The sequence below is a fragment of the Sapajus apella genome, unplaced genomic scaffold, assembly GCF_009761245.1.
Source record: "Sapajus apella isolate SASKATOON/1434 unplaced genomic scaffold, GSC_monkey_1.0 scaffold79, whole genome shotgun sequence".
NCBI lineage: Eukaryota > Metazoa > Chordata > Mammalia > Primates > Cebidae > Sapajus > Sapajus apella.
Genome location: NW_022437019.1, coordinates 2,011,344 through 2,024,836, shown reverse-complemented (window position 1 = coordinate 2,024,836; position 13,493 = coordinate 2,011,344). Strand labels below are relative to the sequence as shown.

The window sequence follows — 13,493 nt, the reverse complement described above, 5'->3', positions numbered from 1 at the left end:
GTCCCTGTGGGAGCAGGAAGGGTTGAGAGAGGAAGCACCCATCATTCCAAAGCCCGTGTGATTTTGACTTTCAGCGGAATGGAGGGTCCCCACCCTCTCCCAGGCCTCCCCAACCCAGCGTCCTCGTGGGCTGGAGCCTGGCATGTTCAGAACAAGTTTCTCCCCACAATCCACCTGCTGCTCTGCATACACACGTGCTTTCTTAGGGGATGCGGGGAGTTAAACAAAGCGGAGACGCTCAGGAGCTCTGGGTCGTGGTTTGCTGCCTAGCCACAGTTCTTTCCGGGATACTGAGCCAGAGGATTCCTAATAAGCCCATGGAGTGATTCATTATCAGACCAACGGGAGTTTGCTCTCTGCCCTCCACATTCGTTGGGAAGGAACAGCCACACCTTATGAAAGTGAAAGCGGGACAGTTCCATTACCTTTTATGCCCAGGTGGGGACAGATGGTAGGAAAGTAGTTCACAGTACTCGTTACAGCTTTATTACTTTTATCAGCAGTAACAAAGTACAAGTTAGTCGAGTAAATTGGCAGGTTCTTTACGTTTCTGAGCCATATATTTCTCCGTATGGGGTTATAAGGACTGCCTCACTGGGTTGTAATTATCATGAAGGTAATTTCTGAAAAGTGTTTAGCTCAGCTCCTGGAACATAATGTATGCTCATTTATGGCAATTTAGCTTTGGGTGTAGCTATCTCCCTGTAAGTATTCTGAAATTTCAGATGAGGATCCTCCCTCTGAGTTTTGCAGTGAAGTTAGAAGCTTTGTTTCTTTCTGAATTGACATGTGTTTAGTTTTAGATATTAAAGTACAAAGCCTGGACCTAAGACACTGGAAGTAAGAAGAAATGGGAAAATTGTTTAGTCCTGGAAGGGGTAAAAGGCAGACCCTTGAGCTATTTTGAATGTGACAAAAGACATTTGGTTTTTTTAAGAGTCCCAAGTCATAAGACTTGGGAATAAAAGCAGGTTGGTCAACCTGAAATTTAACTAAGTATTCTTGCTAAATGAGAGTGTCTTATTGAGCCAAAGAAAAAAACTAGGGATATAAGATATATTTCATTATACACTTAACACTCCTATTCCTGTCTCCCAACACACGTATATGTGTGCGTAACATTTTCTTTGCTTTCCTTTTTTTTTTTTTTTTTTTTTGAGTTGGAGTCTTGCTCTGTAGCCCAGGTTGGATGGAGTGCAGTGGCACAATCTCTGCTCACTGCAACTTCTGCCTCTCAGGTCCCGGTTCAAGCAATTCTCCTATCTCAGCCCCCCAAGAAGCTGGGATTACAGGCATGAGCCACCATGCTCAGCTTATTTTTGTATTTTTTAGTAGAGATGGGGTTTCACCATGTTGGCCAGTCTGGTCTTGAACTCCTGACCTTGTGACCCGCCTGCCTCGGCCTCCCAAAGTGCTGGGATTACAGACATGAGCCACCATATCTGGCTTGCTTTCTTTCTTTTCTTTTCTTTTCTTCTTTTTTTCCAGACAGAGTTGCCCTGTCAACCAGGCTAGAGTACACTGGCATGATCTCAGCTCTTAGCAACCTCTGCCTCTGGGATTCAGGCGATTCTCATCTCAGCCTCCCAAGTTGCTGGGATTACAGGCATGCACCACCATTCCCAGCTAATTTTTGTATTTTTAGTAGAGACAGGGTTTCGCTGTGTTAGCAACACTGATGGTCTATGTTGGTCTCGAACTCCTGGCCTCAAGTGATCCACCTGCCTTGGCCTCCCAAAGTGTTGGGATTATAGGCGGGAGCTCCCATGCTGGCCAGTATTTTCTTATTAAGGATAATGTGCCAATGTCAGCAAAAGTCTCAGAGGAGAAAAAAAATCACAGATGGTCAAAGGGCACATTAATGATTCCCATGGTCTATGCCGTGCCTTGTTGGAGAGGGGAAATGTGGAAGTAAGTTTACGGACTGAAAAAAGTGCCTTTTTTCCCCAGGAAAAAGAGATTAAATCTCTGACTGCTGAAATTGACCGGTTGAAAAACTGTGGTTCTTTAGGAGCTTCTCCAAATTTGGAGCAGTTACAAGAAGAAAATTTAAAATTAAAGTATAGACTGAATATTCTTCGAAAGGTGAGTACTTTGGGTTCCAGAATTATTCTCCAGTTTGAATTATTATACCTTTTTTAAAACCTTTGTTACCAAAGATTCTGGAAGTATTTCCTGTGGAATTTGGAAAAAGCAGCATAGAAACCCTATTCTTTTCCTTGCATTGGACAACTTAGGACTGAAGTAGTTGGTGCAAATAGTGAGAAGTTGGTATCGTCCTGTCCTTTAGGACTCTTTGAGATGTTTCATCCTGAAACTATTTAGCTGACAAAGTAGGATTTAGGTAGGGTTGAGGCATTTCTTTTTAAATTTTTATTTATGCATTTATTTATTATTTTTTGAGACAGGATCTCTGTCACTCACGCTGGAGTGTGGTGACATGATCATGGCTCAGTGCAGCCTCAACCTTCAGGCTCAAGCAACCATCCCACTGCAGTGTCCTGAGTGGCTGAGACTACAGGCATTTGCCACCGCATCCAGCTAATTTTTTTTTTTTTTTTTTTTTTACTATTTTACTGTAATAGTCTGTTTTCATATATATATATATATTTTTAATAGAGTTGGGGTCTTGCTGTGTTGGCCAGGCTGGCCTTGGAATTCCTGGCCTCGAGCCTCCCTGTCTTGGCCTCCTAAAGTGGTGGAATTACAAGTGTGACCCACTATATCCAGCAAGGTTGAGGCATTTCTTTCAGCAGTTTATACCCATGCCTTTAAAAAAAATTTAATTTTTAAATCATTGCCTCTATCATAAAAGAAATATTTGAAAGTCACCTACATACCTTCTCCACCCTAAGTTGGTTATTTTACAGTTTTACTTTTGTATCTTATCATTTGGGCTTTTTTTCCACCTGGTATTTCAAAACATTTTTTTTCCCATGAAGTTTGTGCTATATTTATTTAATAGTCTCATAATTTAACAGTGTTTATCAGTTTTGTTAAAACAAAAATGAACTTACTGCAGTTCTTTGGCCCACTTTTCAGGTTTGGCAATGACATATCCCAGAGTATTGACCTCATTTCTGTAATTATTTTCCTGTGTGTATATTCTACTCTCAGACAAACTTTTCTGGCGTTACATCTTTTTCCCAAAGCTGATTGATTCCATTTACTCACCTTAGACTCTATCTGCCCCACTCTCATGACATTTCTCATATTACCTATTTGTGATCTGCTGTGCTTGAGTTCATATTACCCATATGTGATCTGCTATGCTTTTCTTTGAGTCTTCTAAAATCACAAAATTCCTTTTCCATAGACTCTTCCCAAAAGAATCTCACTTTTCTGGTTATGTCATTCATTCTGCACTTATATATACTTAATTCTCTTTTACATTTATTTTAATTCAAAAGTATTATTAAATGTCTGATATGTGCTAAAGACTGACTATAAGGGAAAAGATACAAAAGGAAGTACAGTATTTTCTCAAACTCTTCGGAACCACCTCAGCCTCCCAAGTAGCTGGGATAGAAGTACAGCATATACTAATACTCATTTTTTTCTGTAATGCAGATTAGCTCTCATATAGATAGGAGAATGCTCTCAGTGTAATGTGGAAGGCATATTGATTCTTTGACAAATACTTTGCTCTACTGAATTAGCAGCTGAACACAACGTACATAGCAGAACTAAAAACCACAGAGTAATAAAGTACTGTGTGTGATGGCCATTCACCCTGTCCTCTTTCCCTGGTTCACTTTGGCCATGTGCTCTGACTTGAAAGCATCACATATGAAACTGATAGAGAAAACATACTGAATTGATTATAATCAGATAGTAATTTGCATGGTGCCAAAACTAAGTATAGTAGATTTTGTATGTGAGGTATACACACACACACACACACACACACACACACACACTCTTTCTCTCTCTCTCTCTCTCTGTACATACTGGCACTCTTTTTTTTTTTTTTTCCGAGACGGAGTTTCGCTCTTGTTACCCAGGCTGGAGTGCAATGGCGCGATCTCAGCTCACCGCAACCTCCGCCTCCTGGGTTCAGGCAATTCTCCTGCCTCAGCCTCCTGAGTAGCTGGGATTACAGGCACACACCACCATGCCCAGCTAATTTTTTTTTGTATTTTTAGTAGAGACGGGGTTTCACCATGTTGACCAGGATGGTCTCGATGTCTTGACCTCGTGATCCACCCGCCTCGGCCTCCCAAAGTGCTGGGATTACAGGCTTGAGCCACCGCGCCCGGCATACTGGCACTCCTATCCTTTAAAAATAAAAAAATTGAGGCCGGGCGCTGTGGCTCACATCTGTAATCCCAGTTCTTTGGGAAGCTGAGGAGGGTGGATCATATGAGGTCAGGAGTTCAAGACCAGTCTGGCCAACCTGGTGAAATCCTGTCTTTACTGAAAATAAAAAAATTAGCCAGGGGTGGCAGCATATGCCTGTAATCCCAGCTACTTGGGAGGCTGAGGCATTAGAATCACTTGAACCTGGGAGGCGGAGGTTTCAGTGAGCTGAAATCGTGTCACTGCACTCCAGCCTGGGCAACAGAGTGAGACCCTGTCTCAAAAATAAAAAATAAAAAATTGACATTTATTGTTGGGAACCAGCTGAACCCCATACATGTGTACCATTAGTCCCGGAGGTGACGACGGATTGAGAAAAGGAAATAGACAGAGACACAAGGGTAGAATATACAGCATGGGTCCAGGGGACTAACACAGGTGTGGGAACTCTGTTGGTCCCCAGCTCTGGGCTCCAAACACTTTTATTATGTGCATGATCTCATTGATCTTATGGGCTTGGACGGAGAGCACTTGAGATCCTTCTAAGACATGCTAAACTAGTGCTCTGAGCATTTAACAGCACTTGAGATCCTACCAAGACATTGTAAACTAGTACTCTGAGTTTATCACCGATTGTGATTGTTATCAGGGTACCCCTGCATCAGAAGTATAGCAGATGAGGAGCCTAATGCATCAAGGGGCATTGAGGACATAGAGCAATTAAAATCACTGCTTATTCTGGAGAACCTAGGCAGAGCCTGGGGTATTCCTTCATCTCTGCCCTGCAAGGCTTTTCTCCTTGTCAGCTCCCATCTGCAGAGACCCTCCTGGATCTGTGAGCAGAGGTCGCCTCCCTTCTCAGAGATCTTTGCCTAAGCCCTCTTTAGGAGGCCCTCATGCAGTCTCCATGTTGAGAAGGCATTCGTGGGACCAGAGCAGCATTCCCTGCTCTGCAACCACCCCGAGGTGTTCCCCAGTATTACTGCGGGGGATGGTCTTTACCTTAGGCCTCCTGTTGCCGCTTGATTTCTAATTAACTGCACCAATAATATAGTTTAGTTCAATGTATAAACTTCAGTGTACTCTGAGCCAAGCAAGCTTTTAATTATTTGGATCCAATTAACACAGATCTGCCCCTGGCCATCTTGACCCACAATTATAGCAAGTTTTGTGTATAAGATCATAATCTAGGCCAAATGTGGTGGCTCATGCATGTAATCCCAGTGCTTTGGGAGATGAAGGCAGGAGGCTTTCTTGAGCCCAGGAGCTCAAGGTTACAGTGAGCTGTCATGCCACTGCACTTCAGCCTCAACAGAGTGGACAGTGAGATCTTGTGTCTTACAACAAAGAAGAAAAAAGAATCATATCCAAGTAACTTTGGTATTTGCTGTTGGAAATCTTTAGATTGTGATAAACGTATCTTCCTTGTTTTAAGTATGTTACCAAAGAGAGGAGTCAATTATTAATTAGCTACAAACTTGAAATCAGGCTTTTTAGTGAATTTAAGAATATAATTTCTTCCTATGATAGGGATGATGAGAGAAGCGTGAAACTTGGACTCTTCATTCCAATAGACCCTGAGTTTGAATCTGGGCTTTTCCACTTATTCTTTTTTTTTTTTTTTTTTTTTTTGGAGGCAGAGTCCTGTTCTGTTGCCCAGGCTGGAATGCAGTAGTGTGATTTCAGCTCACTGCAACCTCTGCCTCCCAGGTTCAAGCGATTCTCCTGCCTCAGCCTCCCAAGTAGCTGGAATTACAGGCATGTTCCACCATGCCTGGCTAATTCTTGTATTTTTAGTAGAGACGGGTGTTTCACCAAATTGGCCAGTGTGGTCTCAAACTCCTGACCTTGGGATCTGCCCGCCTCAGCCTCCCAAAGTGCTAGGATTACAGATACATGAGCCACCGCACCCTACCTATTATCTTTGGCAAGTTACTTATCTGTAGCCCACATAGAAATAGTGATAATAGTAACAAACTCCATTTTATTATGTGTATGGAATAAGATAATGCATATAAGTAAAGCTTTTGGTTCAAATCTTGACACTACATACTCAAATATTAACTTTTGTTACTGTTATTAATATTTTATAGCATTGACATTTTGATGAACATAAATTTGTGATGAACCTAAAATTGTGATGAACATCTGAATGAACATAAAATTGATGAACATATAAGTGTATAGGCAGCATATTTACCCTCCATTAAAAGCATATGTGTTCATTCAGCTTTTTCTCCTTTTTTTTTTCTTTTTCTTTTTTTTTTTTTTTTTCTTAACTGCTATATATGACAAGTACAGTGCTAGATGCCAGGGAAGAGAGCCATGAACTAAGCACTCTGTGCATCCAGCAGTCTAGTGGTGGAGACAGATAGTTTTATGAGGGTATGACAAGTGCAGTAATAGAGATAATCGTATGCCATCTTTTTTTTTTTTAAGAGATGGGATGGGATGTCACCATGTTAGCCAGGCTGGTCTCAAACTCCTGACCTCAGGTGATGCACCCATCTCAGCCTTCCAAAGTGCTGGGATGACAGGCATGAGCCACCACGCCCGGCATATATGCCATCTTAAATGACTATATTCCATGGAAAACAGGAGGTAGTAGGTCTAATAACAGTAAACAAAACTACTGGGTTTTCTGGTATATTGATATTACCTACTTTGTTCCCTTTTATTTGCCTTGAAGAGGTCAACATTTTCATGAACACAACATTTTTTTTTGTTTGTTTTTTGTCCATTGAGTTTTCACTTCCAATATTTGATGTGAAATATAATTTTCTCAGAGATTTAGGGAAGCTGAGAAAAGGATTCCAGTAGCCCTTTTCAACTGCCTCCTCCCAGTTTCTGTTCTGCTAAAACAAATGCAGAAAGTAAGACCTCTGGGCATTTCCCATGGAGTTGTAGATGCTATGGGATGGACTTGTTCTGCTTCACGTCTTAGTAAGTCCCAAATGTGAGGGCATCACACTATGAGTACATTTTCCCTTTTGGTTCTTTTTTTTTGAGACAGTCTTGCTCTGTCGCCAGGTGCCAGGCTGGAGTGCAGTGGTGTGATTTCGGCCCACTGCAACCTCCGCCTCCCAGGTTCAAGCAGTTCTCTTGCCTCAGCCTCCCGGGTAGCTGGGACTACAGGCACGCGCCACCACACCCAGCTAATTTTTGTATTTTTAGTAGAGATGGGGTTTCACCGTGTTGGCCAGGATGGTCTTGATCTCTTGACCTCGTGATCCACCCTCCTCAGCCTCCCAAAGTGCTGGGATTACAGGCTTGAGCCACCGCGCCCAGCCTTCCCTTTTGGTTCTTAAGATATTCGAAGGTCTGTACTCGAAATAATTTGTAGAAATTTTGTATGGTGATGATGTTGTACATTATTGCCATGTTTCCATTCTTTTCCTACAGAGTCTTCAGGCAGAAAGAAACAAACCAACTAAAAATATGATTAACATTAATAGCCGCCTGCAAGAGGTCTTTGGCCATGCAATTAAGGCTGCATATCCAGATTTGGAAAATCCTCCTCTGATAGTGACACCAAGTCAGCAGCCCAAGTTTGGGGACTATCAGTGTAATAGTGCTATGGGTATTTCTCAGGTGATGTATTGTCATGACTCTTAGTTATTTGTCTTTTTTAAGTATTAATATCATCATTAGCATTTATAGAAATAATACTATTGCAAGTTGTATCCTTGGTGAAAAGGACATTTGCCACAGTTTGAAAAACTTGAGAAAGGGGATGGGGGAGGGCATATGTTTTAACTTTTTTTTTAAACACAGTTTTAAGTTTTGGTTAAGTTTTACATATATTCTCAATATTTAAGAACAATCATTGGTACTCTTTAAGTATTTCCCTCCAGCTGTATCCAGGATTGCTGTGTTTTGTTGATGAGTGTTGGGAGGTGAAAAATTAAAATTAGCCATTTACCAGTCAGCATCCTTATTAAATATTTGATGTAACTGTGATCTTTGAGCCAGGCTTATGTATTCATTTTCAAGCAGAGGATTTCCCCATTTTAAATAGCTACATTGTCTGATGTGTTTGTGGTTAACTGCATCTGGCTTGGGTCTTTCTATTTTCCTTTCTTTGCTGGATTAGAAAGAGTTACTCTAAAGAGTCCAGATCTTTTCTTATAGTGTTTCTCATGTGTGACTATTGCACACCTTAATGACTTGAAAATTAGTAATGTAAATATGCTGGAACCAGGCTACTGTAGACTTTATTGTGTCATCATTAAAAGGCTTCAGGTATTGTAATCCCAGCTACAAGGGAGGCTGAGGCAGGAAAATTGCTTGAACTTGGGGCAGAGGTTGCAGTGAGCCAAGATTACGCCATTGTACTCCAGCCTGGGCGACAGAGTAAGACTCCGTCTCCAAAAAAGAAAAAGAGAGTTCCAGGTATTTTTGTGTAACATTTGGAAATAGAGATCATGTAGTTTGGGCACTTTTCTATTCCTCTTGGCACTACTGACACTTTAAACTGTCATTCATAACGTGGTTGGACTTCACTGCTTCTGCCTTTCGATGGTTCTTTTTTTTTTTAATTTACTTTTTTTTAAGATGGGGTTTCACCATTTGGTCAGGCTGGTCTTGAACTCCCGACCTCAGGTGATCTGCCTGCCTTGGCCTCCAAAGTGCTTGGATTACAGGCGTGAGCCACCACGCCCGGCTCTTTCCATGATTCTTACGTAAAATGCATCTTGTGCCTTGTCGGATGTGCATTTTTGAGTAACTTCCTGAAACCTGTTGTGTAATGAATCATTTTATATTGTGTTGTAGATGCTCAAAACCAAGGAACAGAAAGTTAATACAAGAGAAATTGCTGAAAACATTACCAAACACCTCCCAGACAATGAATATATTGAAAAAGTTGAAATTGCTGGTCCTGGTATGACATTATTATCCTTCTTAATAGTTGTATTGAAGATGAGTCCATTTTGAAGTTAAAAAAGAACACACATTTTATTTACAAGTTTAAAATTTATATACTGAACAAGATAGTGAAAGCACTATGGATTGTGAAGTAGGAAATTGAAGTTTTAATCTAGACTCATCTACCACTTTTAGCTGCCTTATCTTGAATTAGTTACTTTGCCTCTTTGTGATTCAGTTTTTCATCAGCAAAATTAGGACAGATAATGGCAGATAAGTCTTCAGCACAAGGGCATTCTGTTCTCTGTTAAGAGGCAAACAGATTGTTTGCTGATAGTGAAAGGTTCCTGAATTAAGTAGGAAGGTTTCAGGAGAGTGGTGAAGGCTTGAAGTAGATGGTGAGACAGGAGCTTACAAGACAGCTTAAGTCAAGGCCACAACTGGTATTGGAATCCTGAAGAATTTTGCCAGAGCCAGGTCAGCTTCTGGAACAAATCCTTAGGAGTGAGCGATTATTCCGGATAAGACACTATCTGATATATTTTCTCTTCTATCATTAGGTTTTATTAATGTCCACTTAAGAAAGGATTTTGTATCAGAACAGTTGACCAGTCTCCTAGTGAATGGAGTTAAACTACCTGCTCTGGGAGAGAATAAAAAGGTATATATATACTTTTTGATTAATATATTAGTATCTTAGAACCTCATGGTACCAGGCATGGTGGTATGTGCCTATAGTCCCAGCTACTTGGGAGGCTGAGGCAGGAGGACTGCTTGAACCCAGAAGTTAAAGGCTGTGAATAGCTACTGCACTTCTGCCTGGGCAATATAGTGAGACTTCATCTCTAATAAAGAAAAGGAAACACGAACCACATGGAAAGTGCTGAAACTGGGAATGGATTTCACTTTTTATATTGAAATTTAATCATTAACATTTGAGATTATGAACATACTTATGAAGTAGGCTTTGTCCTGAGTCTAGCATGTTGTGTGATTTTTTTTTTTTTCCACTTAATTCCACAAGGCATTTGAGGTAGCCAGTTGATAAACAGGTATCACTGAAATAGAGTGGATAATTTTTATAAATGAATTTGATTCTTTTTCAGTTAAAAATATACAAGCAGATCCATCGTAAAATCGAACATGATTGAATTACAACCCAAATTAATGTTTAAGTCTGAGTTTGTTATTAAATGTGTTATTAATGTATTAGAACAAAATGTTTATGCCCTTCTTAACAGCCTTCTCTTTTTGTCTACCACAGGTTATAGTTGACTTTTCCTCCCCTAATATAGCTAAAGAGATGCATGTAGGCCACCTGAGGTCAACCATCATCGGAGAGAGTATATCCCGCCTCTTTGAATTTGCAGGATATGATGTGCTCAGGTATGTGCTCTTGCCTTGCTTCCTATTCTCTTGCCTTATTTTCTTGTTTGGAAAATTCTATAGAACATGAAATATCTCACTCGAGAAAGATCGTTCGTTCAACTAAATCAGTGGTTCATCAGCTTAGTTCTGCTTTACAATCACCCAGTAAGCTTTTAATATATGTCCTGAGCCTCTCCTCTGAACCATTTTTACTATTTTACTTTTTTTAGATTCTTAGTAAAACCAAGGATTAAACTCCTTTATTCATTCTACAAATATTTCTTGAGGACCTCTTGTATACAAGGGGTTTATATCCTACTAGGGAGAAAGGTAGTAAAGAAATAGGTTATTTTGGGCCTTGCTTGTAAGCTGCGATAGGCAATTGAGATTTTATTCTAAGCGTAATGGAAAGCTATTAGAGAGTTTTAGTTTGTGGAATAAGGTGATCAAATTAAAGATTAGGTTGGGCACTGTGGCTCACACCTATAATCCCAGCACTTTGGGAGGCCAAGGTGAAAAGATCACTTGAGGCCAGGAGTTTTCAACTAACTTAGGCAACATAGCGAGAACCTGTCTCTATTTTTTATATTTTTAGAGAAATAAAATTTTTAAATAATACAAATTAAAGATTACTCTGGTTACTTACTGTGAGGAAGCTAGGCAAAGAAGGGAGACTGTAACAGTAAGTGAAGAGGCTATCATCATGATGCACTTGAAAAATGATCTGGTGGTTTGGATTAAAAAAAAAAAGCAGAGAGGGCTGGGCGTAGTGGCTCACGCCTGTAATCCAAGCACTTTGGAGGCCAAGGCGGGTGGATCACCTGAGGTCGGGAGTTCAAGACCAGCCTGACAAACATGGTGAAACCCCGTCTTTAAAAAAAAATTAAAAAAGCAGCGAGAAAGAAGTGGTTGGATCAACATATATTTTTTTTGAGACAGAGTCTCTCTCTGTCGCCCAGTCCGGAGTGCAGTAGTGCAACCTTGGTTCACTGCAGCCTCTACCTCCTGGGTTCAAGCAATCTTTCCTTCTCATCCTCCCAAATAGCTTTGACTACAGGCCTGCACCACCACGCCCAGCTAATTTTTGTAGTTTTAGTAGAGACAGGATTTCACTATGTTGGCCTGGATGGTCTCAACCTCCTGACCTCAAATGATCCTCCTGCCTCCGCCTCCCAAAGTGCTAGGATTACATGGCGCTGGCCCAGCCCAACATATATTTTCAAGAATATATGATATTGATATTTGGGAACCATTGGTCTAAATTATACTAAGATAATTGGTTAAAATGTTAAATTTTCATAAAATGGTGGGAATAACCAACATTGGCTCAGCTGTCATTGTCTTAATTAGCTACAAAATAAACAGATTATAGTCCATTGACAGAAAACACATTCAGGAATTCCTGGATGCCTGCCATGTGCAGCCTCTATTACTTGAGTATGCAGAGCTAAATGTAACAGACGTAGTTTTCATCTCTTGTGAAGTTTTCAGACCAGTTGAAGAAATATCTAAGTAAACAGATATTACTAGATGTTGATGTACTGGCATGTAAATGTTAGTGGTTCCTAATGGAATATAGTTCCTCTAATTTAACTTAACCATGTTTATTATTGATTTTATATTCTCTGATTGGTATTAGGTTGAATCATATAGGAGATTGGGGGACCCAGTTTGGCATGCTCATCGCTCACCTGCAAGATAAATTTCCAGATTATCTAACAGTTTCACCTCCTATTGGGGATCTTCAGGCCTTTTATAAGGTTTGATACCATTTATTTTACATTATTTGCTTGACATTAATCATAATTATCTGTTTTCCTTTGGAAACTTAAAATGGTTTTTAAAGCTGCTATGGAGTTGAGTGAAAGTTGCTAACGGCCTTAGTAGTACATGTTCTCTCTGTATAAATGACACTCTCTTGAACTTAAATTACTTTATTTTTTTAATTTATGAAGAAAAGACATTTAATTAGCTCACAGCTCTGCAGGCTGTACAAGCATGGCACTGGCATCTACTCAGTTTCTGGGGAGGACTCAAGAGCTTTTATTTATGGTGGAAGGCGAAATGAGAACAGACTAAATTAAATTCACTTACACTGACAAACCGTTTTGTTCAGTTTACCTACCTGAAGAAGTGGACTCTTTTTTTATTTTGACATTCGTTACATTTGGCTGTGTGCCTTACAAACAGCCACCCCCTGCCCCCAGATTCATTGCATTTGGCTGGGTATGTGGAACCACTACTAGATAGATTACATTTGGTTGCATGCATAGGGACAGCCATCCCCCACCTGTTAATATGCCATCTTTGCTTTGTTTATTAGTATATGTTAAAAATGAAATTCTAAGGCCGGGCGCGGTGGCTCAAGCCTGTAATCCCAGCACTTTGGGAGGCCGAGGCGGGTGGATCACGAGGTCAAGAGATCGAGACCATCCTGGTCAACATGGTGAAACCCCATCTCTACTAAAAATACAAAAAATTAGCTGGGCATGGTGGCACGTGCCTGTAATCCCAGCGACTCAGGAGGCTGGGGCAGGAGAATTGCCTGAACCCGGGAGGCGGAGGTTGCGGTGAGCCGAGATCGCGCCATTGCACTCCAGCCTGGGTAACAAGAGCGAAACTCCCGTCTCAAAAAAAAAAAAAAAAATGAAATTCTAGGCTAGGTGCAGGGCTCATGCCTATAATCCCAGCACTTTGGAATGCTGAGGCAGGCAGATTGCTTGAGCTCGGGAGTTTGAGGCCAGCCTGAGCAACAAAGTGAGATCCCATGTCTACAAAAAGTACAAAAATAACTAGCTGGGGCCAGGCGCGGTGGCTCACGCCTGTAATCCTAGCACTTTGGGAGGCCAAGGTGGGTGGATCACCTGAGGTCAGGAGGTCAAGACCAGCCTGGCCATCATGGTGAAACCCCATCTTTAAAAAAAAAAAAATAACTAGCTGGGCACGGTGGTTTACGCTTG

General features: G+C 40.9%; 1 protein-coding gene across 1 annotated transcript in view; it reads left to right on the top strand.

Annotated features, from left to right (window-relative positions):
• Positions 1–13,493, top strand: part of RARS1 (arginyl-tRNA synthetase 1) — a 35,034-nt gene that overhangs the window by 225 nt on the left and 21,316 nt on the right. The window contains exons 2-7 of the mRNA XM_032252702.1: positions 1,951–2,085; positions 7,702–7,890; positions 9,073–9,181; positions 9,726–9,826; positions 10,430–10,551; positions 12,173–12,293. Coding sequence (XP_032108593.1) covers positions 1,951–2,085; positions 7,702–7,890; positions 9,073–9,181; positions 9,726–9,826; positions 10,430–10,551; positions 12,173–12,293 — 777 coding nt within the window. The remainder of the gene's footprint in view (positions 1–1,950; positions 2,086–7,701; positions 7,891–9,072; positions 9,182–9,725; positions 9,827–10,429; positions 10,552–12,172; positions 12,294–13,493) is intronic.